At 49.8% G+C, this 25,392-nt stretch overlaps 1 protein-coding gene across 1 annotated transcript in view; it reads right to left on the reverse strand.

The window, feature by feature from the left end:
• LOC119953293 (dynein heavy chain 9, axonemal-like) overlaps window positions 1-25,392 on the reverse strand; it is a 686,444-nt gene that overhangs the window by 593,200 nt on the left and 67,852 nt on the right. The window contains exons 10-11 of the mRNA XM_038777408.1: window positions 24,122-24,236; window positions 20,581-20,649 (exon numbers count right to left, since the gene is read on the reverse strand). Coding sequence (XP_038633336.1) covers window positions 20,581-20,649; window positions 24,122-24,236 — 184 coding nt within the window. The remainder of the gene's footprint in view (window positions 1-20,580; window positions 20,650-24,121; window positions 24,237-25,392) is intronic.

The following is a 25,392-nucleotide window of genomic DNA, read 5'->3' on the forward strand; positions in this document are numbered from 1 at the left end:
ATCATCATCACATGCAAATATGGGGGAGCCTTTGAGCGTGATTCTCCGACCCCCCGCCGGGTCGGAGAATCCCCGAGGGGGGCGGCGTGAATCCCGCCTCGCCGCTCCGACGCCGGCTGCCATATTCTCCGGCGCCAGTTCTCAGGCGGGGCGGGGATCATGTTGCGCCGGTCGGGGACCATTGGCAGCGGCCATCTCGGCTATTCCCTGAGCCCCGATGGGCCAAGCAGCCATCGGTTTCTTGCCAGAAAGCTGACAGTCGGGGCTCCGAACATCATGAAGCATCATCAATATCGAGAGAAAAGGTTTCACTCCATCAAACTCTATATTTTAACCCACAGTGCTGAAGTTAATGGCTGAAAATCCAACTTCCTCTGAGGCAGTTCTTCGGGATAGAGGTCGGCCCGCTTCCACTCTGGTTCAATGGGTCTGAGATAACTGATAAGCCCAGCATGCAATCTGCACACTCTGCCTCACGTGGGGGAGATGGTCCTTGGCCAGTCAGTTAGATGAGGTGTTTGGAGGTTTCTGCGCTCCCTCTGGTGCCTTGACTTCACGGCCGGGATTCTCTGATCCCGCGCCGGGTCGGAGAATCCGCGGGGGGGGTGCGTGAATCGTGCCACGCCACTCCGCCGATTCACCGACGGCCGGAGAAATCGGCGGCAATCGCGCCCGCAGGGTCGTCACTGCACCGGTCGGGGGCCGTTGAGACTGCACCCCCCCCTCCCCCCCCCCCCCCCAGCGATTCTCCGCACCTCGACAGGCCGAGTGCCCGCTGAGTTCGGCCGAGTCCCGCTGGCATGGGTTACGTATGGTCCTAGCCGGCAGGACCTCAGAGTTCTGGCTGCGGGGGCCTTTCTGGTGCGGGGCAGGGGGGATCCAACTCCGGGGGGGGGGGGGGGGGGCTCCACGGTGACCAGGCCCGCGATCGGGGCCTACCGACCAGCGGGTGGGCTAATTCTGTGGGGGGGCCTATGTTCCTCCGCTCTGTGCCCCGCGGAAACGGCAACCCACACGCATATGCGGACCTGTGCCTGCCATGGCGTGCCGGCCTTCGAGCGCCGGAGCAGCGGATACCATTCCAGCGCTATACTAGCCCCCTAGGAAGGGGTGAATGCCTGGGCCTGTAGGCCCTTTGACGCCAGATTCGTTCGCGCCGCTTTTGACGCCAGCGTCAGAACTTGGCCATGGGATCGGAGAATCCCGGCCCACATGTCCATGTTCCCAATGACATCTCTCATGTGTTTGATGTCTTCCTGAATTAATCTCCATTTTGGTCAGTCACAATCCAGGGTCTCTCCTGTGTTAATGAGGAAGAATGACCTCTTCACGGAGGCTTTGGACATCCCAAAAGTGTTCCTGCTGTCTTCCTGAGAGTCTCCTGTCGCAACTGAGCTCCAAGTAGAAGTCTTTGGCAATCTGCTCTCAGGCATAGAAACTACGATTCCTGTCACGGTGCAGCTGGTTTTGGATGATTGATGCCTCAATGTTGGGCATGCTGACTTGAGACAGGATGATTCCTTTGGACTGACTTTCTTACCATTGGACTTGGAGGGTCTTGAAAACATATTGGTACTTCTCCAGTACTTTGAGGTGCCTATTGTAGGTCATCCAAATCTCCAAAGGAAGCTTAAAGGAGAATGGAAATCACTGCTTAGTCCTGGCTAAAAGGGACTGAAAATACTACCAGCGTTGCTACAGTTTTGGTGATTCTGCACAATGGAACGCCTGCACACAGAAACACGGACCTGAATTTTTAGCTCATCAGGTGCCAGACCCAGAAGCGGACACATAATGCGTTTCCAGCCACAATTGGCCTTGAAACGTAATTTCATGCTGGCAGGCCAAGTAATAGAGAAAGGCTCAGTGCTGCGGGGAGGGGAGCAGGAAGAGGGCAGGCTCCAGGAAAAGGGAGGTTGCAGGCTGATGCTTCTAATGAGCTCTCTCAAGGCAGACAGCTGCTGCCGAGTTGGCTCAGGGAGCTACTAACCTGTACAAACTAAATGTGATGAAAAAAAGGCAATAAACTATGTCCATGCAGCACATTCAATCACCTGGCAGAAGAACTCAGAAAACCTCAGTCCCCAGATAACTTTTTAGAAATTATGGCCAAAAAGGGGTTTGTTTAGCACAGTGGGCTAAACAGCTGGCTTGTAATGCAGAATAAGGCCAGCAGCGCAGGTTCGATTCCCGTACCGGCCTCCCTGAACAGGTGCCGGAATGTGGTGACAGGTGGCTTTTCACAGTAACTTCATTGAAGCCTACTTGTGACAATAAGCGATTATTATTATTATTATATTCCGTACTCGTTGGAAGCTGGCATTTTTCGGTGCGCTCAAATTGAATAGTGTTGGCTGGAACGCCAGATTTTCTGTTCTTGCTTGCAATGGGTCCTGCCACGGATGAGACGGGAGAATACCGCGCTGTATTTAACCCTGGAAATTTCATCCTGCCCTGGATCAAGGTTGTAGTGAAAATGTGAAGTCCGCCTGGCCGATTGGTCTGCCACCCACCAACCATACATGTGGATGGGACATGTAAAATTGCTGTTATTTTAATACTGACACATTTCCGTCTCCCTCTTGTGCCCACCGAGCGAAATATTGTACAATTTCACGTGCTGTCGTGTTGGAAGCGCACCTGCTCAAACCATGCAAAATTCCAGAACTGATAAAGAAAAAATGCAGGTCATGTGATTGTGTGTGCGCACCCTTGTACGGGATTAAAATTACGCTGAAGAAGGATAGAGACAATCCCAAGTCTGATAGCAATTTAAACTAGAGTAGAGTTTTTGTTGATTTCAAACTATTAGGTACACAAATATATTTGTCATAGTTCATCTAAGTGAACATAAAGATACTGTTATAAAGCCTGGATTTTGTGTGCATGACACTTTCTATTCAAGCACCATCTAATTGACTGGAATCAGGTTTTAAATTAGTGGCAAACTATTTTGATGTGTTGTAGGGAGAAAATAAGTGAATGGGATGTGGCGTTTTGGACATCAGAGGACGGGAGGGAGTCGGAAATCAGGTGGAGAAGTCAGACATCAGACGAGGGGGTCAGACCTCGGGGAAGGGGTCAGACATCGGTGGGGGGGGGGGGGGGGGGTCATTGCTCCACAGCTGTGCCAGAGTGGTCCAGGCATCGGAAATGCTTTTTTTAAAAACGCATTTTATTCAAACTTGTTTCAAAGTAGGTGAAAGCAAATAAACACCCCGGGAAACATTCTTCCCAACAATCAACTATACAGTTTGTACAGATTTTGCTCCTTTATAACCCCCCCCCCCCCCCCCCCCCCCCCGCGACGGACAGCTCTGATGCGACCATCAATTCAACCAGAGACACGAGTTGGAGTAAACTGTGGCTTTAATCGGCTTACAACTGAGCCAGCCTTCGACTGTGCTGAACTGAAGGCGGACTCGCAGGACCGCAACACTTATACTTCCTGAAGGGGGTGGAGCCGAGGGCAGAGCCCTGTACATGCTCCTCATCTCCTCCTGTGGGCAGAGCCGCGCAACGGCTCACAGATGGAGCCCACAGGGACACAGTAATGTACAGAGTGAATTATAGTGGTTACACATTCACCACAAGCTCCTCAAACACAGTCACAAACATCCCCACCTTTTCTCGAACTCCCCTGCTGATCCCCTTAACTCATAATTTATCTTCTCTAACCACAGGAAGTCGAACAGGTCACCCAACCGTGCTGCTACCCCCGGTGGCGATGCAGAGGATCCAGCAAAATTTCTCGCCATGCAATCAGAGAGGCGAGGGCCATGACATCGGCCTTCTTCCTCTCCATGAGCTCCAGCTTCTCTGAAACCCCAAATATCGCCACCAAAGGGTCCGGGTCCACTCCCTCCTCCACTATCCTGGCTAAGATCCAAACACGCCTGCCCAAAATCTTCCCAATTTATCACAACCCCAAAACATATGCGTGTGATTCGCTGGCCCTCGCCCACACCTCTCACATTCATCTGCTACCCCCCGAAAGAACCCACTCATTCTCGCCCGAGTCAGATGCACCCTGTGCACCACCTTGAACTGTATCAGGCTCATCCTTGCACAAGAGGAGTTCCCGTTTACCCTTCGCAGTGCCTCACTCCATACTCCCCAATTAATCCCCATTCCCAACTCCGCTTCCTATTTCTCCTTGATCTTCACCACCCGCTCGCCTCCCTGCTCCCCCAGCCACTTATAAATATCTTCAATTCTTCCCTGCCCTCCCACATCCGGAAGCAGTAGTCGCTCCAGCAGGGTGTATCCCGGCAATCTAGGGAACCCCTTCCAGACCTTTCGTGCAAAGTCCCTAACCTGTAGATACCTGAACTCACTCCCCCTCAGCAGCTTTACCCTCTCCCTTAGCTCCTCCAGACTGGCGAACCCTTCCTCCAAATACAAATCCCTCACCTTGACCAGCCCCACTTCCCTCCACCTCCTGTATACACTACCATCTCCCCAGGCTCAAACCCATGATTCTCGCACAGCGGCATTAGCACCGACATCTCTTTCACCCTAAAATGCCTCCTCAACTGATTCCATATCTTCACCGTGGACTGCACCACTGGGCTCCCTGAATATCTATTCGGGGCCATTGGCAATGCTGCCGTCAACATAGTCCTCAAAGTAGACCCCTTACAAGATTCCTCCTCCATCCTAACCCACTCTACCCCTTCTCCTTCCCACCACCGCCGCACCTTGTCCACATTTGCTGCCCAATAATAATGAAGAAAGTTTGTCAACGCGAACCCTCCCTGCTGCCTCTGCCTCTGTAGCAGGGTCCACCCCACCTTCGGCACCTTTCCCACCCATTCAAAGTCAGAGATGTTTGTGTCCACTTTCCGAAAAAAGACCTTTGGTATAAAGGTCGGGAGAGCCTGAAAGATAAACAAGAACCTTGGCAGAATATTCATTTTCACCACTTGGACCCTCCCCGCCAATGTTAAGTGCAGTGTATTCCACCTCTTCAGATCCTCCCTGGCTTCCTCCACCAGCTTCGTTAAGTTCCACTTATGGAGCCCCGTCCATTCCCTTGCTGCCTGAATCCCCAAGTACCTAAACCTAATCCTCGCTACTGTAAATGGCATCCCCCCCTAAATTATCCTGCTGTGCCAACTCATTCACCGGCAATACCTCGCTTTTCCCAACATTCAGCTTGTATCCCAAGAACCCTCCAAACCTCCCCAACAGGCCCATAATCCTTCCCATACTCTCCAACGGATCCAAAACATACAACAGGAGGTCATCGACATAGAGCAACACCCAATGCTCCCTCTGTCCCCTCATTATCCCCTGCCACTCTGCCGACCCCTTGAGAGCCATCGCCAATGGCTCCATGGCCAGCGCAAACAGCAGCGGCGACAGCGGGCACCCCTGCCTTGTACCCCTGTGTAAGTCAAAGCTTTGTGAGCTCATATTAGTCGTCCTCACCCTCACTCTTGGCACCATATACAGCAACTGCACCCATGCCACAAATCTCGGCCCAAACCCAAACCTTCCCAAAACTTCGAACAAGTACCTCAACTCCACCTGATCAAATGCTTTCTCCGTGTTTATGGATACCACCACCTCCGGTACCAGAGCTCTCGACGGATTCATCACCACATTCAACAGCTGTCTTATATTACCCGCGAGCTTTCTGCCCTTCACAAAGCCTGTTTGATCTTCTGCAATCACCCCCGGGATACAATCCTCCATCCTCCCGCCAACAACTTAGCCAATATTTTCACATCTGTGTTCAATAGTGATATGGGTCTATACAACCCACATTCCACCAAATCCTTCCCTTTTTGGGGGATTAGTGTACTCCCCCTTCTCCAGTGCTTCATTAAACCCCCCCAACAGATGTGGTGCCAGGTCCGCTACAAATTCTTTATAAAATTCTGCTGGGTATCCATCCAACGCAGGGGTCTCCCTGACTTCATACCCCATACTATCCAGCATCTCCCTCAGCCCCAGGGGCTCCTCCAACACCTGCCTTATTGCTTCCTCCACCTGGGGAAATTCCAGCGTTTCCAGAAACCACCCCATGTCCCCATCCTCTCCTCCTGGGTCTGCCTCATAAAGTCCCTGGTAATACTCTCTAAATGCCTCATTTATCTTCCCTGGCTCTGACACCACATCTCCAGCCCCAGTCCGGATCTTCAATATTTTTCTGGACGCAGCCTGCCTCCGCAGCTGGTGTGCCAGCGTGCGGCTCGCCTTCTCCCAATACTCGTATTCCACCCCTCTTGCCCTACCACCCTCCCCGTTGTCAGCCTGTCAAATTGCCCCTGCAACATTTTCCTCCTCGCCAATCCCCCAACGGTGGGCACCCTTGAATATTCCCTGTCCACCTCCACTATCTCGCTCACCAGACGTTATGTTCCGCCCTCTTTTCCTTATTCGCATGAACCGTAAATAAGGTAATTTCTCCGCAGACCACTGCCTTCAGTGCTTCCCAAAAAATGCCCGCCGACGCCTCCCCATTCTGATTGAAGTCCACATAATGCCTAATCACCAACTGCACCTTATCACAAAAACCTCCATCCGCCAACAACCCCGAGTCAAACCTCCACCTCGGCCTCTGCTCTCGTCCCATACTGAACCGATTATCCAGCCAGTGGGGTTCATGGTCCGAGATAACTATCCCCGCATACTGTACCCCTTCCACCCCAACCAAAATCTCCCGACTCACTACAAAGTAATCAATCCTCGAATACACCTTACAGATGTGTGTAAAGAAGGAATACTCCCTTTCCCCTAGGTTCTGAAAGCGCCATGGATCCACCATACCCATCCTCTCCATAAATCCCCCCCAGTTCCCTTGCCATTCGTACCCTACCCATCGACCTGGGGCTCGATCTATCCACCCTCGGCTCCAGGACACAGTTATAATCTCCTCCCATGATCAACTGGTACGTGGCCAAATCCAGGATTGCTGCCAGCAACCCCCTCATAAAACCCACATCATCCCAATTTGGGGCATACACATTTACCAATACTACCGGTGCCCCTTCCAATACCCCACTCACAATCACATATCTCCCACCTGGATCCCTCACTTCCTCCGCACTTACAAATCCCATTTTTTTGCTCATTAAAATCGCCACACCCCTCGATTTTGAATCAAACCCTGAGTGAAAAACCTGCTCAACCCACCCCTTCCTTAACCTAACCTGGTCCTTCATATGGAGGTGTGTCTCCTGCAAAAGGACCTTCAAGCTCCTAAGGTGCGTGAACACCCGCAACCTTTTAACCGGCACATTCAGTCCCCGGACGTTCCATGTTACCACCCTGTGGTGAATGTACATCATGTAATTCACACTGTATAGTATTGCATTCACACTATATAGCATTGTGTCCTTGTGGGCTCTGTCTGTGAGCCGTTGCGCGGCTGTGCCCAGAGGGGGAGATGAGGAGCTTGCACAGGGATCCACCCTCGGATCCGCCCATGGCTCAGCTCATGGCCCCTCCCACTACCGGAAGTATAAGTGCTGCAGCCTTGTGAGTCTGCCCTCAGGTCTTCTGGTCGCAGGCAGGCTCAGTTGTAAGTCTATTAAAACCACAGTTTACTTCCTATCGTGTCTCGAGTAAATTGATGGTCACATCACACCCTTACCGGAGGCTTGCGCCTCCAATCCCTGCTCCCATCCGTCATCTTCCCCACTTAACTCCTGCCCCTTTAATTGCACTCCGTACCTAGCCCGTCCCAGATGGCCCCTTTCTAAGCCCTTGACCATGTCATCTCTCACCCCCTGCCGTGTCGCAAACCCCACAACCCCGCTTTTCCCCTTCTTCCCCCCCACTTCCCCTTTCCCCCCTCCCCCCGGCCACCCCTCGTGGCCTTCTCCCCCACCACCTCACTTTCGTTCACCAGCAGAACCTGCGAGCGCGGCTGCCCCTGCCCAAAGGTACATCCTAATGACCTCCCCTTCCTCTCCCCCCCCCCCCCCCCCACCACTCCTCAGCTCTAAGAAGAAGGCCTCCTGCTGGCCTTACCCTCCCCCACCCAAGCAAGGACTTCTCCTGAATTCCAAGCAGCCTTCTCCAAAAGCAAACAAACAGATGTTAAACACAAACAGGCCCATAAAACAGGAGGGGAATGGGAACATCCATCCCCACATAAACTTTTCACCCCTACACAGTGGCGTGCAGAGGTCTGGTGCTGCCCGGGGCAAATCTTGATTGTATGCCCCAAAGCCCCACGTAAATATTTCATTAAATATCACCAAAAAAACCTATAGAAAATGTAGTTGCACGCGTTCTAGAGCTATTCACTGACCTCTTTATCTTTAGAACATAGAACGATACAGCGCAGTACAGGCCCTTCGGCTCTCGATGTTGCACCGACATGGAAAAAAACTAAAGGCCATCTAACCTACACTATGCCCTTATCATCCATATGCTTATCCAATAAACTTTTAAATGCCCTCAATGTTGGCGAGTTCACTACTGTTGCAGGTAGGGCATTCCACGGCCTCACCACTCTTTGCGTAAAAAACCCACCTCTGACCTCTGTCCTATATCTATTACCCCTCAATTTAAGGCTATGTCCCCTCGTGCTAGCCACCTCCATCCGCGGGAGAAGGCTCTCGCTGTCCACCCTATCTAACCCTCTGATCATTTTGTATGCCTCTATTAAGTCACCTCTTAACCTTCTTCTCTCTAACGAAAACAACCTCAAGTCCATCAGCCTTTCCTCATAAGATTTTCCCTCCATACCAGGCAACATCCTGGTAAATCTCCTCTGCTCCCGTTCCAAAGCTTCCACGTCCTTCCTATAATGAGGCGACCAGAACTGTGCGCAATACTCCAAATGCGGCCGTACTAGAGTTTTGTACAACTGCAACATGACCTCATGGCTCCGGAACTCAATCCCTCTACCAATAAAGGTCAACACACCATAGGCCTTCTTCACAACCCTATCAACCTGGGTGGCAACTTTCAGGGATCTATGTACATGGACACCGAGATCCCTCTGCTCATCCACACTACCAAGAATTTTACCATTAGCCAAATATTCCGCATTCCTGTTATTCTTTCCAAAGTGAATCACCTCACACTTCTCCACATTAAACTCCATTTGCCACCCCTCAGCCCAGCTCTGCAGCTTATCTATGTCCCTCTGTAACCTGCAACATCCTTCCGCACTGTCTACAACTCCACCGACTTTAGTGTCGTCTGCAAATTTACTCACCCATCCTTCTGCGCCCTCCTCTAGGTCATTTATAAAAATGACAAACAGCAACGGCCCCAGAACAGATCCTTGTGGTACGCCACTCGTAACTGAACTCCATTCTGAACATTTCCCATCAACTACCACTCTCTGTCTTCTTTCAACTAGCCAATTTCTGATCCACATCTCTAAATCACCCTCAATCCCCAGCCTCCGTATTTTCTGCAATAGCCGACCGTGGGGAACCTTATCAAATGCTTTACTGAAATCCATATACACCACATCAACTGCTCTACCCTCGTCTACCTGTTCAGTCACCTTCTCAAAGGACTCGATAAGGTTTGTGAGGCATGACCTACCCTTCACAAAACCATGCTGACTATCCCTAATCATATTATTCCTATCTAGATGATTATAAATTGTATCTTTTATAATCCTCTCCAAGACTTTACCCACCACAGACGTTAGGCTCACCAGCCTATAGTTACCGGGGTTATCTCTACTCCCCTTCTTGAACAAAGGGACCACATTTGCTATCCTCCAGTCCTCTGGCACTATTCCTGTAGCCAATGATGACCTAAAATCAAACCCAAAGGCTCAGCAATCTCTTCCCTGGCTTCCCAGAGAACCTTAGGATAAATCCCATCAGGCCCCGGGGACTTATCTATTTTCACCTTGTCCAGAATTGCCAACACTTCTTCCCTACGCACCTCAATGCCATCTATTCTAATAGCCTGGGTCTCAGCATTCTCCTCCACAATATTATCTTTTTCCGGAGTGAATACTGACGAAAAGTATTCATTTAGTATCTCGCTTATCTCCTCAGTCTCCACACACAACTTCCCACCACTGTCCTTGACTGGCCCTACTCTTACCCTAGTCATTTTTTTATTCCTGACATACCTATAGAAAGCTTTTGGGTTTTCCTTGATCCTACCTGCCAAAGACTTCTCATGTCCCCTCCTTGCTCGTCTTAGCTCTCTCTTTAGATCCTTCCTCGCTTCCTTGTAACTATCAAGTGCCCCAACTGAAACTTCACGCCTCATCTTCACATAGGCCTCCTTCTTCCTCTTAACAAGAGATTCCACTTATTTGGTAAACCACCGTTCCCTCGCTCGACCCCTTCCTCCTTGCCTGACTGGTACGTACTTATCAAGAACATGCAATAGCTGTTCCTTGAACAAGCTCCACATATCCAGTGTGCCCAACCCTTGCAGCCTACTTCTCCAACCTACACATCCTAAGTCATGTCTAATGGCATCATAATTGCCCTTCCCCCAGCTATAACTCTTGCCCTGCGGGGTATACTTATCCCTTTCTATCACTAACGTAAAGGTCACCGAATTGTGGTCACTGTTTCCAAAGTGCTCACCTACCTCCAGATCTAACACCTGGCCTGGTTCATTACCCAAAACCAAATCCAATGTGGCCTCGCCTCTTGTTGGCCTGTCAGCATATTGTGTCAGGAAACCCTCCTGCACACATTGTACAAAGAACGACCCTTCTAATGTACTCGAACTATATCTTGTCCAGTCAATATTTGGAAAGTTAAAGTCTCCCATAACAACTACCCTGTTACTTTCGCTCTTTTCCAGAATCATCTTCGCCATCCTTTCCTCTACATCCCTAGAACTATTAGGTGGCCTATAGAAAACTCCCAACAGGGTAACCTCTCCTTTCCTGTTTCTAACCTCAGCCCATATTACCTCGGAAGAAGAGTCCCCATCTAGCATCCTTTCCGCCACTGTAATACTGTCCTTGACAAGCAGCGCCACACCTCCCCCTCTTTTGCCCCCTTCTCTGACCTTACTAAAACACCTAAACCCCGGAACCTGCAACAACCATTCCTGTCCCTGCTCTATCCATGTCTCTGAAATGGCCACAACATCGAAGTCCCAGGTACCAACCCATGCTGCCAGTTCGCCTACCTTATTTTGTATACTCCTAGCATTGAAGTAGACACACTTCAAACCACCTACCTGAACACTGGCACCCTCCTGCGAAGTCAAATCTGTGCTCCTGACCTCTATACTCTCAATCTCCCGTACCCCAAAACTACAATCCAGGTTCCCATGCCCCTGCTGAATTAGTTTAAACCCCCCCAAAGAGCACTAACAAATCTCCCCCCCAGGATATTGGTGCCCCTCAGGTTCAGATGTAGACCATCCTGTCTATTGAGGTCCCACCTTCCCCAGAAAGAGCCCCAGTTATCCAGAAATCTGAATCCCTCCCGCCTGCACCATCCCTGTAGCCACGTGTTTAATTGCTCTCTCTCCCTATTCCTCATCTCACTATCACGTGGCACGGGCAACAACCCAGAGATAACAACTCTGTTTGTTCTCGCTCTGAGCTTCCATCCTAGCTCCCTAAAGGCCTGCCTGACATCCTTGTCCCTTTTCCTACCTATGTCGTTAGTGCCAATGTGGACTACAACTTGAGGCTGCTCCCCCTCCCCCTTAAGGACCCGGAAAACACGTTCCGAGACATCACGTACCCTTGCACCTGGGAGGCAACATACCAAACGTGAGTCTCTCTCGCTCCCACAAAATCTCCTATCTGTGCCCCTGACTATTGAGTCCCCAATTACTAATGTTCTACTCCTTTCCCCCCTTCCCTTCTGAGCAACAGGGACAGACTCCGTGCCAGAGGTCCGTACCCCATGGCTTAGGGTCCCTGCACAGACTGCTTCTTCCCAGTCCCTCTTACAGTTACCCATCTATCTCCAGTCTTTGGTGTAACTACTTCCCTGAAGCTCCTATCTACGACCCCCTCTGCCTCCCGAATGATCCGAAGTTCATCCAGCTCAAGCTCCAGGTCCCTAACACGGTTTTTGAGGAGCTGGAGTTGGGTGCACTTCCCACAGATGAAATCAGCAGGGACACTGACGGCGTCCCTCACCTCAAACATTCTGCAGGAGGAGCATTGTACTGCCTTCCCTGACATCACCTCTAGATTTAAAAAAAAACAAGAAGAAGAAAAAGAAACGAAGAGCTTACCTGATATTCCCTCAAACCCTGCTCCCGGTGAAAGGTAAGCAAATTTAAAGGCACTCACTCACCTTCACGACAGGCCCCAAGCTGCCTCTAGGTCATCTCTAAGGTATAGGACGGCTGCCTGAGGTTAAATTGCGCTGTAAGAGTTAGTCAATTTCCCCTTAGCGCTGGGATTCTAGGGATATTGTTCTCTTCTTCAGTCATTTTGCTTTGCAGCAATGGGTGAGATGTTATGTCTCGAAAGTTGTGCCTCCCTCCTCTGCAACCCCCATGGAGAAGGATAAGAGCAGCAACGTCATGGAAATACTGTTATGACCCAACAAACAACCCAACTAAGACCAATATACAAGACTTCACTTTTATATTAGCAATCACACCAAAATCAACGTAAATTAAACATGAATTAACAGGAAAATTGCAATAATATGACCGATAAATTACACATAGCAGATACAAAGACATATCTCACACATTTCTCAGTCAGCCCATTCAGCACGTATCGCATTAATTTCAGCCACAATATCCTTCAAAACGTTGAACATCTTCAAATCAAATTCCATCTTCATTTTTCTAAAGCTTTAGCACCAAGTCTCATCAAACACCGGCATTACTTCACCCAATTTCCACAAATATAATTTTCACAGTCGACACATTTCCAGATCCCTTCTTCTTCACAAAACCCTGGTCATGTGGGGCCTGTTTGTGCACTATGCCAGTGCATAAAGGGTCCCCAAATCCAGATATGAAGCTCTGTTCAAGATCCGAGCTCCAGCAGCTTGCAGTCAAGTAGAACATAGAACATAGACCAGTACAGCACAGAACAGGCCCTTCAGCCCTCGATGTTGTGCCGAGCAATGATCACCCTACTCAAACCCACGTATCCACCCTATACCCGTAACCCAACAACCCCCCCCCCCCCCCCCAACCTTACTTTTTAGGACACTACGGGCAATTTAGCATGGCCAATCCACCTAACCCGCACATCTTTGGACTGTGGGAGGAAACCGGAGCACCCGGAGGAAACCCACGCACACACGGGGAGGACGTGCAGACTCCGCACAGACAGTGACCCAGCCGGGAACCGAACCTGGGACCCTGGAGCTGTGAAGCATTTATGCTAACCACCATGCTACCGTGCTGCCCCTGTCTCTGAGAATCTCCCATTTATAGGACCCTGGGCTTTAAGTATAAAGGGTAAGAGGGCAAAAGTTAAGAGGCCATGATGAATCTTCATAAAATACTGGTTCTGTCCCAAATGGGTGCCCCTGGCCCAAATGTCAAATTCTGGGCACGACAGTTTAGTAAGTTGACAACTATAGAGAGGGTGCATAGAAGAGTTTAAAAATGGATCAAAAGATAAAGATAAAGAATAAATAAAACTCACCCATGGTGGCATTGATTGCCGTCGATTCGGGAGAATTCGCGCCCTTTTTGTTCACGCTCCAGCCGCCGAGTGCAAAGCCGCCTCTTCACCAGCGGCGACCGCGGTGCGCAGGCGCGCTCCGGCCGACCGCGGTGCGCAGGCGCGCTCCGGCCGACCGCGGTGCACAGGCGCGCTCCGGCCGACCGCGGTGCGCAGGAGCGCTCCGGCCGACCGCGGTGCGCAGGAGCGCTCCGGCCGCCCACGGTGCGCAGGCGCACTCTGGCCGACCGCGGTGCGCGCTCCGTTCTCTTCACGCTGCTGCCCCCATCCAATCGATGCCCGGGGCCAGCGCACCGTCGCCCCCCCCCCCCCTCTGCACGCCACTGCCCCTACAACTCCTTACAATCTCAACATCGAACAGAAACCACTCCCCCCCCCCCCCCCCCCACAAAAAAAGGAGAAAATCCCCCAGTCCCTACACCCACTTCAAACATGCTCCCGACCATTACATAGTGCAAGCAGCCCGGTTCCCAAACATTGTCCCCTCAATTCTCCCCCAGTTTATGCTCCTTATTGAAGTTTGCGGCCGCTTCTGGGGCCTTGAAATAATACTCCCGGCCTCTGAATGTCACCCATAATTTCGCCGGGTAGAGCACCCCAAACCTGATCTGCCGCCGGTGCAGCACCGCCTTGGCCTTGTTGAAACCTGCCCACCACTTTGCCAACTCGGCTCCGATGTCCTGATAAATCTGGACATTATTTCCCTCCCAGTCACAGCTATGCTTCTCCCTGGCCCACCGTAGAATTTATTGAGTCTCATGATCACTGCCCGCTGTGGCTCCCTAGCTCTAGGCTTCTGCCTCAGAGACCAATGCGCTCGGTCCACTTCAGGTGCCTTATCTAGCACCCCTTCTGCCACCAGCTCTGCCAGCATTCTTGAGATGTACCTCGTGGCACTCACACCACGTACAGGCAGGCCCACTATTTGCAGGTTCTGTCTTCTCGAGGTATTTTCCTGCTCCTCAACCTTTGCCCTCAACGTCTTACAAAGGTCTCCTAGGAGCCCCACCTCCACCTCCAGAGCCACCACACGATTGCTGTGGTCCGAGATCACTCCTTCAATCTCCCGAATCTGTGACCCCTGCACCTCCAAACACCACTCCATCCGCTCCAAAGTACTCTTCAGGGCTGCCACAGCTTCTGCAATGGCCTTTGCATGATCCTCATGCATTTCTTTCCTCTGCTCATGGAATTCCTCCTTGATAAAAGTCATCAGTTCCTGTATCTGGGGCCTTACTGCTTGCCCCTCCCCCGCCTGCATGCTGGAAGAGGCTGTTGCTGCAGCACCAGACTGTTTCAACTTTCCAGCCATATTTCTCACTGTTTTCTGCCGGGTCTGGCGATCAGGAGACATACCATTCCAGGGGTAAACTACTCCTCTAACATACACCTACGCCTTTTCATCAAAATTCCACCCAGATCTGTTTGAAAAGAGCCCTATTCTGTGACTTTAAGCAGGAACAACCCTGTATGTGACCACTCACTCCATGGTTACAACCATAAGTCATCGGAACCGCTTTTGAGCACTCCACTGCACTGCTCAATGACAGCCTGGGTGGCAGCATTGGTCTCAGGCCTCTGCAATGGCGTCATCAGGCACAACCTCAGCGACTACCTCTTGTTCCCCAAGAGTCAACCGATCATCCTGGAGTGGTCCTCGAAAACGCAGGGGATCTCCAAGTGCCCCAAGATGTAGATGTCATATATGCTCCCTGGGTAGCGTGCACACATGTATGTTACAGATGCAGTGATTGCACACAATCTGAATATTCAGGGAGTGGAATACCATCCTGTTAATAAAGGGCACTCCCCGATGCCCCGGTGTGTGCAAGGCAACATGCATGCCATCTATTGACCTCTGGACCTGGGGCATCCCCGCGATGACAGAGAATCCTTTAGCCTAGGTGGGCCTGGTCCAGCTGAAAGATGGTATAATTGGATGCCCGGGCATACAAGGTACTAGTGACCTCCGGCATGCAGCTGCAGGTTGCAGCTTGAGAAATGCTGTACAGGTCCCTATTTGAGCCATTGAATGAGCTGGTTGCATAAAAGTCCAGAGCTGCTATGACGTTTAGGGCCACTGAGAGTGGGTGTCCCCCTCCACCATGGGGTGGCATGTCTGCAACGACACAGGTGCCGCACTGTCTCTTTATTGAAATGGAGTCTCCTGTGGCACATTGTGTCCATCATCTCATCAAAAGACCTTGGCGCTTGTACACCTTGGGTGTCACTGGCCTCCCCCTCTGGGCTCCTCCTCGGCCGAATGGGCGGATGGGTCTTCACGGTGCGCGAAGGCCCCCTGCACATGTGGTGCCGCCTCCTGTCTGTGCATTTGCTGCCACCTTCTCCATCATCTGCCTGCCTCGGCTGCCATCAGCACTGCATGGGCAGCCTCTGCAGGATCCACACCAGCAAACTTTTATTAATCTGGAAGGAATTGGAGGAGAAAGATTGACAATCTGTTTGGGCTTCCATCCCGGAACCCTCAAATCCCACAACCCCCCGTGCCCTACTCTTATCATGACTGTCTGGCCTTCTATCATCCAGCAGTGCTGGCAAACCTTGCTCTGCACCCTAACACCCAGGACACATCAGGAGCCCCTAGATCCCAGACCTCTGCCAAGAACATTAGTGAGACCGTGTTCAGTTGTCCTCCCCTATTACACTGATGCCCTGATCCACATTGGCTTTGAGAAGGTCTGCAGTGCTGAAGGCCTGCTCTTTAGTGTTTGATTGTTGGCAGTTTCCTCTATGGTGCTGCGCTCCTCGAGTTCAGGCTCCAAAGTCTCCTTGAGATGGTATGCACTAATCATCCTTTGAGGCATGGCGTGTGTACTCTGGAGTAGGCAGTTGAGAGTTGAGGAATGTGAAGTGCTATTACAACTAACAAGTCTAATTTGTCATTTGCAATAGCCTTCAGCTGTGAAGCTAGAGGCTGCTCAGTCAGAGGGAGTGAAATTGACTTTCAGCACTGAAGGCACATCAAGGCTCTGTCTTGGAAGTGTTTGGTGGGACGGACAGGTTGCAGTTGTGGTTTCCCCAGTTAAAGGGCTCCAAAATATTTAGAGATGGCTTGAAGGCCTCACAGACGCAAAACCTCTCACCTCCCCCCTTCAATCTGGAACGCTTCAGCACACCGCCCCCCCCCCCCCCTCCCCCCCCCCCCCCCCCCCCACCCCCACCCCTACTTCCCCCACCCGCCAAGCATTGGGTCAGCAGTTCCAGTGCCCATGAGCTGCATGCCGGAAAATGGAATTGGCTACTCACCTCCTCACTTGCGCTCAGCAGTCATTACACCAGCTTCACATTTTAAAAAAAGGTACACTAAATAACGCCCGCGTGATTTCTCGCTGGCGAGGTGGTTAATTCCCGTGGAGGCCTCTGCATTTGATTTCAACCTTGCTAGTGAAATTGAAATGAATGCAAATGAGGGTTAATGATATTCTCGCCATCTTTGGGAGAGATCCAGAACTCGCCACCGGGAGCGGATGGGGTGAATTGCAAATTGGTCCATACCTGGCGCGAATCTCAATTTTGGCCTGTCCTGCTATTTACCTGGCACACCCAGGTCCATCCCGGGCGCTACGCGGTAGTTAAATCACGCCCACTGTGTGATGATCCTCAGGTTAAATCACCACCAGTCATCTCTCCCTCTCAAAGGGGAAAGTAGCCAATGGTCATTTGGGACTATGGCAACTTTACATTTACATACAGTTAGGGTTTTTATAATGCGGTTGCAGCATTTGTAAAGGGGTGACACATGGCTGAGTAAAAGTCGCATCATTTGCAGAACAAATGGCCAGATTATCATTTTCACCTCACTGGTAATGCAGAATGGCCAAAAGAAATGCCTGACTGGGAAAGAAACAACATTCAATAAAAACCCATGAAAAGGGCATTCAACAAAAGTGAAGTGAGAAAGTACTGTGGTTGCAGAGAGCCCCCTAATGCTCACAAAATAAAATAACAGCCAACACAGAGAATTAAGCCTTGAATGCAGCCTGGAGTACAAGTCACAACTTGTCACAATTACCCAATGGTGCTGATTTAATTTTTTGTGGATTCTTAATGATTTCCGGATACAACTTTTCCTTATGATCTAATTCCTTGATATTAATGTCTCATTATAAGATAGGTATCGATGAGGAAAGCCATATGATTCATCTTAGCCCATCCATCTAGAAAATGCTAGGATCCTGCCATCACAGAACTTACTTGTTTCTCAAATAATTTCACAATTTTTTGCCTCTACTATTCTCCAAACAAAACACACTGGGCGGGATTCTCTCAGCCCACGCCGGGTCGGAGAATGGCTGAGACGGGCGTGAATCGCGCCACGCCGACCGATGACCGGAGAATCGGCGCCATTGGCTCCAGCGCCGTGCCGGTTGAGGGCCGCACTGTGCCGGCACCCCCCCCCCCCCCCCCCCCCGGGCGATTCCCCACCCAGGATGGGCCGATTGGCCACCCAAAAAAGCCCGAGTCCCGTCGGCGCCATTTACATCTGGTCTTCCCCACCTCGGCATCCATCCTGTCTGGGCAGCCTGGTGTGGGAGATGGGGAGGTCCGACACCGAGGGGGGGCCTCCACCAATTGGCGGTCCGGCCTCTTGTGGTGGAGGCCACTTTTGCTCCGCGCCGGCCCCTGTAGCCCTATACCATGTTGCGTCGGGGCCGGCGCGGAAAAGGAGGCTATCACGCATTTGCGCCAGTCGCAGCGCACATGCGCAGACCCGCGCCACCCATTTGATGCCGGTATTGGCAGCTGGAGCGGCGTGGGTCACTCAAGTGCCATGCTGGCCTCCTGTATGGCAGAGGATCGCTACACATAACTCTCCAGTTTTCCGACGGCCTCAACACTCTGCCTTCAGATGGGAGAATCCTGCCCACTCACTTTGTTGCTCAACCGCTGCAGGAAGTGAATTTAAGACCGTGTCACATATAACCACAGTTGTAAGCAACCTCTCTGCCAGCACCAATCTTTTGTACATAACAGGGTTCCACGGTGCCTCTCATTTCTCCAAAACAACTGTGTGACAGTGCATAAAGTGGGCTGAACACTCAGAATGGTATTGAGTGTCGTAGACCATATCCACTTTTTGAATCACGGTTATTTGAGGCAAATTAAGCCAGAGCTGTTTGTTATAACCACTGGCAGCACCCCAGAGAAACAACAATGAATCGGACAGTAGGAATCAAGCAAATTAGAAACCAATTTATCTTGTTGGCCTTTCTAGGAGATTCTGTGTTTAGGGGATGCATGTTTGTGCCATATTTAAATAGGGCAGACTTGATGGGGCTTTTTCTTTCTTTTCTTGTCATATGCCTGCACCATAGAATCCTTACAATCCAGAAGGAGGCCATTCAGCCCATCAAGCCTCACCGACTCTCTGAATGAGCACATTACCCAGGCCCGCTCCTCCACCCTATCCCCGTAACCCTACCTAACGTTTTTGGGCACTATGGGGCAATTTAGCATGGCCAATCTATCTAACCTGCACATCTTTTAACTGTGGGAGGAAACCGGAGCACTCGGAGGAAATCCATGCAGACACGGCAAGAATGTACAAACTCAACACAGATCAGCCACCCAAGATCGGAATCGAACTCAGGTCCCTGGCGCTGTGAGGCAGCAGTGCTAATGAGCAATAGAAAATGAGCTTGTGTGTTACTATTCACTCAGAGAGTCCGGGTTGCTGTGGCAATGTGCACTTTCACATGCATGTTGTCGTCTGGAACTATGGGCAGTGAAGGCAGAGCCTCCAACTTTATTTCCATTGCGTGGCTGCCCAGGAATTTGTTCCACTCTTGCTTTCTGCCATTGGCAAGTGCTGGAAGGATTTGCAGGTTGATACACACCTTCCTTGTCCATCAAGTCCTGAAGCTGGATTTGAACCTGAAGCTGCTGCCCAGAGGCAGGGACACTGCCCACTGTGCCACAAGACCTCCTCCAATAGAAAGTACTGCATAATAAATTAATAATAAATGTAGTGAACACAGCCCAGTCCATCACATGAAACCCCCTCCCAACCATTGACTCTGTCTGCACCTCCCACTGCCTTGGGAAAGCAGGCAGCATAATCAAAGACCCCTTGCACCCAGGTTGTTCTCTCTTCCAACCTCTTCCATTGGGCAGAAGATGCAAAAGTCTGAGAACACGCATTAACAGGTTCAAAAACAGCTTCTACCAGTTGTTACCAGACTCCTGAATGACCCTCATTCAGGATTGAACTGATCTCTCCATGCATCTTCTCTACTGTGTAGCACTACACTCCGTACGATCTACCCGATGTCTATGTCAATGTATTTACATTGTGTATTTATCGTATGTCCTCTGTTTTTCATGTATGGAAAATTCCGCATGGACTGTACGCAGAACAATACTTTTCATTGTACCTCAGTAACGTGACAATGAATCTAAATCTAAGGATGGTTCAGAAACAAAACTTTTTCACAAGTACAACTGACAAGAGACGCCATTGTTTTTAAAATAAATTTAGAGTACCCAATTATTTTTTTCCTCCAATTAAGGGGCAATTTAGTGTGGCCAATTCACCTAACCTTTGGGTTGATGAGACCCACGCAGACACGGGGAGAATGTGTAAACTCCACACGGACAGTGACCCGGGGCCGGGGTCGAACTGGGTCTTCAGCAGCCATGAGGCAGCAGTGCTAACACCACCATGTCACCCCTGAGGCTCTGTTGTTAATGACTCTGAAAAGCAGGTGAATGAGTAATACCCGTGGCCATGAAGAAACACATCAAACAGCTAACAATCAGCATCTTTGATGTGTACAGGAAAAGTCATACTTGCAAAACCTCTCGAATTATAAAGCATAATTGTGGAAAGATCAAGAAACTATTTATGCAATCCAATTGGAGATTAATCATAAACATTTCATCAATTTATGTAGATCTTCATCTTTACATGTCTCAAAACTGTTTCAATGCACAAAATATTTTTCTGGAGATCTTCCTGATAATGAACAGCGTCTGTTACTTACTGATCCAGGAGTTCCATCATCTCCTCATACTTCTGAATCATTTGTTTACCTTCAGATGAGTCCATACACCTGTGGAAATTCACAGCCATTAATGAAGTTAACAACAATTACAAAGCATTTCCAATTTTTGCCCTGCATCCCTGGACTCAATGCAAAATGTTTACTTTCAACAAATATAAAATGCCAGTGTCTGTGTGGGTTTCCTTCGGGTGCTCCGGTTTCCTCCACAGTCCAAAAGCGTGCAGGTTAGGTGGAATGGCCATGCTAAATTCCCCTTTGTGTCCAAAGGTTAGGTGAGGTTACGGGGCTAGGGCAGGGGATTGAGCCTAGGTAGGGTGTTCGTTTGGAGGTTCGGTGCAGACTTGATGGGACGAATGGCCTCCTTCTGCACTGTAGGGATCCTATGTGTTCCAAACGAACCCCAATTGATTTGAAGTGGTATATGATGGTACCACTCAATCCTCTCTGATTCTGTATCTCCAAACAATGGGCCAGAATACATTAACGCAGATATCTTGTAGATTATCCAGTCTTCACAAGCTGGTCAATGAAGGGTAGAAGTGTGGGTAGAACTCACCAATCACATGTTTGTCACCAGGTTGAGCGAAGAAGTTTTCTTTTCACTAATATCGTGAAGCATCATGCTGCTCAGAAACTTCTCAAAGTGCTTCCATCGAAAGAGTAATGTTGTCATGTTGTAATGCAATGACTCATTATAAATGCAAATTCTGCAGCCCTTTTGTGCCGAGTAAGATACCCTAATCAGCACTGAACCATATTATGTTCGAGTACAAAGTGCCCAACTGGTTTTCCAAATAAGCTATCTCTCTGCTTACATTCCCATACCCTTTCATGTTTCTCTTTCTAACAATATTTATCCATTTCCCGTTAAAATCTACTAACGATCATTTCCACCACTGCCTGAGATGCTGAAATGTAAGCCATGTAGAGCTCAATTGTTCTGTGTTCAATTATGTAAGTCCAGTAACTGATCTATGCTCACTGTGCTTGACTATTTAAGCCTGGGTGTGGTTTCAGAAAAAAGTAAACGGAACCACAGAAGCTACCCGAAGCATTGAGCAAGGGATAAGCATTGAGCAGACCTTTTGTCATTGTGGCAATATTTTAAAACTCGCGGAAATGGAACTCTTGCACACTCAGGAACGAGGGTCACCTCTGCATTGCTCTGAGGCAAATCAAACATGAAATATATAACAAGCTGGTGAAGATACCAAAAAACAGCTCCCATAATGAAAAATCAGCTGAAAGCGTGTGAGATCAGAACCGTGGCTAACTCGCATCTGACTGGTATTCACTGGGGATAACCAGAAAAACTAGGAAGTCTAACCTGGAAAACAGTTGCCATTCGTTTTTGACAGCCGACTCCGATTATGGCTTGTTGTGATTCATTGGGAACAGGGCCTTGACTAGGAATGGATGGGCTGAAATCTAAACCCTGTTATTTTCTGTAACCCCTCCTGAATTCTGTGTGTCACATGAAAATGAAAATGAAATGAAATGAAAATGGCTTATTGTCACGAGTAGGCTTCAATGAAGTTACTGTGAAAAGCCCCTAGTCGCCACATTCCGGCACCTGTCCCGGGAGGCTGGTACAGGAATCGAACCGTGCTGCTGGCCTGCTTGGTCTGCTTTAAAAGCCAGCGATTTAGCTGAGTGAGCTAAACCAGCCCCTCAGACTACTGCTCCCCTTTTTGTGTTTGTCAGTTGGGCAGAGTTTGTATGCTTTCAAAAAAAGCAAATTACTGCGGTAGCTGGAATCTGAAACCAAAGAGAAAATGCTGGAAAATCTCAGCAGGTCTGACAACTTTTCCAGCATTTTCTCTTTGGCTTGTATGCCTTTGCCCAGGTGCTAGTATTAAAGTTTTGAATTTTTGATAGTTGTCTGTTATCAGGTTGCACAGAATCTTTCCCGGGCCTTTATCCAAGATGAGCAATCGTCCTGTATCCCATGGGATTGTCCCAGAATTTGAGTTGTTGTCCTGTCCCAGATGCCAGGCGCGGGTGGTCCAACAGGCGTGGGGGCATGGAGGAGGAAAACCGTTAGGTGTGGGGTTGGCTGTCCAGCAGGTCATGGGGGATGAGGTGTCCGACACGCCTGTGAGCGCGGGGGGTCCTCCAGGCCCAGGGTCAGGCTGGTGCCACAAATGTTCCCCCCCCCCCCCCCACCCCCACCTCCACACACCCCCACACCCGGTCACTAGTATCAGCAGCAAACCTACTATTCCAACAAAGGATATTTTCCAGAGAAGTGTGACCTGCCTCCACCTTCCATTCAATTAATTTAATTGGTACCATACAATAGCAGCAACAGCAGAGTTTTCATGTATAGGGGAGCTCAATTTCCCATGAGTCTGTGCAGTTTCTGCCCCCCTCTCACTACATGGTATTGGTTGAGGGAGAAATATTGGACACCATTTTGGGGGGGGCTCTCTCCTCTTTTTTGAATAGTACCATGAGATGTTCAATATCACTGTGAGCAGGTAGAGAGGAAGTTGATACGACATCTGACTGTAAGGATAGCATTCTCCTAAAGCTGCACTCATCAGTTACCTGCAAGCTATTTGCTCTAATCCAGGAGTGGGGCTTTCACCAATAGCATTACTATTCACCAAGTCATGCAGCATATTGAAGTATAAAATACAGGCATGAGAGGACTGCTGGACTTATGAATATACAGTATTTAGGATTGCCATAGGTGAATGCACTTCCTCTTTATATAATGATGCACAGCTTAGAGTATAGCACAGTCCAGAAATTTAAAGGGAGAGATTGTTTTTGTTAACCTTTCCTCAGTTGGATCTCCCAGTAAAGCACTGCACTTAACATCAAGACAGTTAGCGGGCAAGCTGCCAGGTCTTTACCAAGACACTAACCATGTCAGTGTGCAAGAACAATCCAGGGATGAGCCTCTGGTGTGCCATCAATGAACACAAGACGAGTAGTGAACGTCCCTGAGGCTTTAATAAACTAAACAGAAAGCTTCCTGGCCTCTGATCCCGAACTGGGGCAGAGGCGGAGACCAGCCACCGTTATACCGAGCCCGAGGGGAGGCGGAGCCATCGGGCAGTGGTTTACCACATTACATGTAATACAGTAGCAATTTACCACAATACACATATTATATACTACAGTGGTTTACCACAGTCTCTCTATGACTCTCCCTCCCTGCGGGTGAGTATCTGAACAACAGTCAGCGCATGCTCACACTGGTTCGTGCAAATTACTATCTGATCAACAAATGTGTTGAGGGATATCAATGCTGCGAAGCCACCTTGCACCACTGCAAGATGTTGCCCACCATGACGCTGAATTGACACAGTAATCAAATTCCCATGTTGTTTATCCACCAGGGCTAATTCAGTCCACGAATCCTGTCAAAGTCAGAAATCGTTTTTGTGTTAGCTCTTTATCAAAGAGAAAAAAAATGACAGATGGTCAGTGAGAGGAGCCAGCATTGGGTACAGGTACAGGAGGACTCAGAGCTTTCTCAGAACCATGTTGCACTAGGCTAGATACTTACGGGTGTGTGATATATCTGAAGTTATTAAATGGCAACTGGATCCGTTGCCTTAATTCCATAGACCAACGTAACCCACCCCCAACAACTGGCATATTCTTGTTCACAGGGGGACATCCTACAAAACAGAAAACAGGGTCCGAATCAGCAAAGACAATAATTAGTTTATTTTTTATACCATCCAGCAGTACTGGAGGAAAAGTTTAAAATAATTCTCCAGGCATAGCTATTTACATCAACTGGGTATTGTGATAGCATTCTCTTTGTGCCATAACATTTCTACATGCCTCCCTCACAGATAGGAGATTTCGCATAGAAGAATTCTCCGACCATTGGGATTCAATTTTCCTGCTGGCAGCTCACTCCCACCAGCAGGTTTCCCGTCAGTGTGGGGTGGTTTTAACCGGAAATCCCTTTGAGAAGTAGTGGGAAGATAGAATCCCGCTGCCAGCGAATGGTGTGCCGCTGGGAAACACACAGCTGGGGGACCAGAGAATCCAGCCCAGTGTCATTCAGCTGGGTGGGGCGGAATCAATTGAAGTTCTTTCAACAGTCAATGCACTGGATCACTCTCGCTCAGGTGTGTGTGTGTGTGTGTGTGTGTGTGTGTGCGCGTGTCTCAGTGCCTTTCCAGTTACACTGATATTTGAAATCTTTTGAAGCCGACAGATTGGAAAAATATTTCTCTTTCTAGATTGAACGGCCAATGATATTCAGCACTCAAAGAATCGAGTGACTCTCTCAGATCTAGACATGGCAAAGAACAAAGAACAAAGAAAAGTACCGTTTGAGATTTTTGTCTATATTCTTCCTCTTCTAATATCAGGGCCGGGTTTCTCCAAAATCCCGGCTAAGTGTTGACGCCGGCGTAAGCATCAGAGTGTTTCATGCCAGCGTCAATGGGCCTCTTGGCCCAGCGATTCAGTGGCCCACAGGGGGCCAGCACGGCACCAGAGTGCTGCACGCAGCCCCAGCATATGCGCATGGTGGCCATTTACACACCGCCGCCATGCAACATGGCGTAGCAACACAGTAGGCCCGCGTGGAAGAAGGTAGACCCCTCCAGATCATGTGCGCCCGCCGATCGGTAGCCACGATCTCTGGTCTGGCCGTCGTGGAGTCCTCCCTTGGAGTCTGAACCCCCCCCCCCCCCCACCCCCCCCGGCCACTGTTCCGAGCTCCCTCCGGGTGGTACCATATGTGAACCATGCCGGTGGAACTGGGTCAGTCGACAACAGAGAATCGTCGAGTCAACCACGTGACTGCCGCCGATT

This window comes from Scyliorhinus canicula, chromosome 18, assembly GCF_902713615.1.
Source record: "Scyliorhinus canicula chromosome 18, sScyCan1.1, whole genome shotgun sequence".
Classification (NCBI taxonomy): Eukaryota; Metazoa; Chordata; class Chondrichthyes; order Carcharhiniformes; family Scyliorhinidae; genus Scyliorhinus; species Scyliorhinus canicula.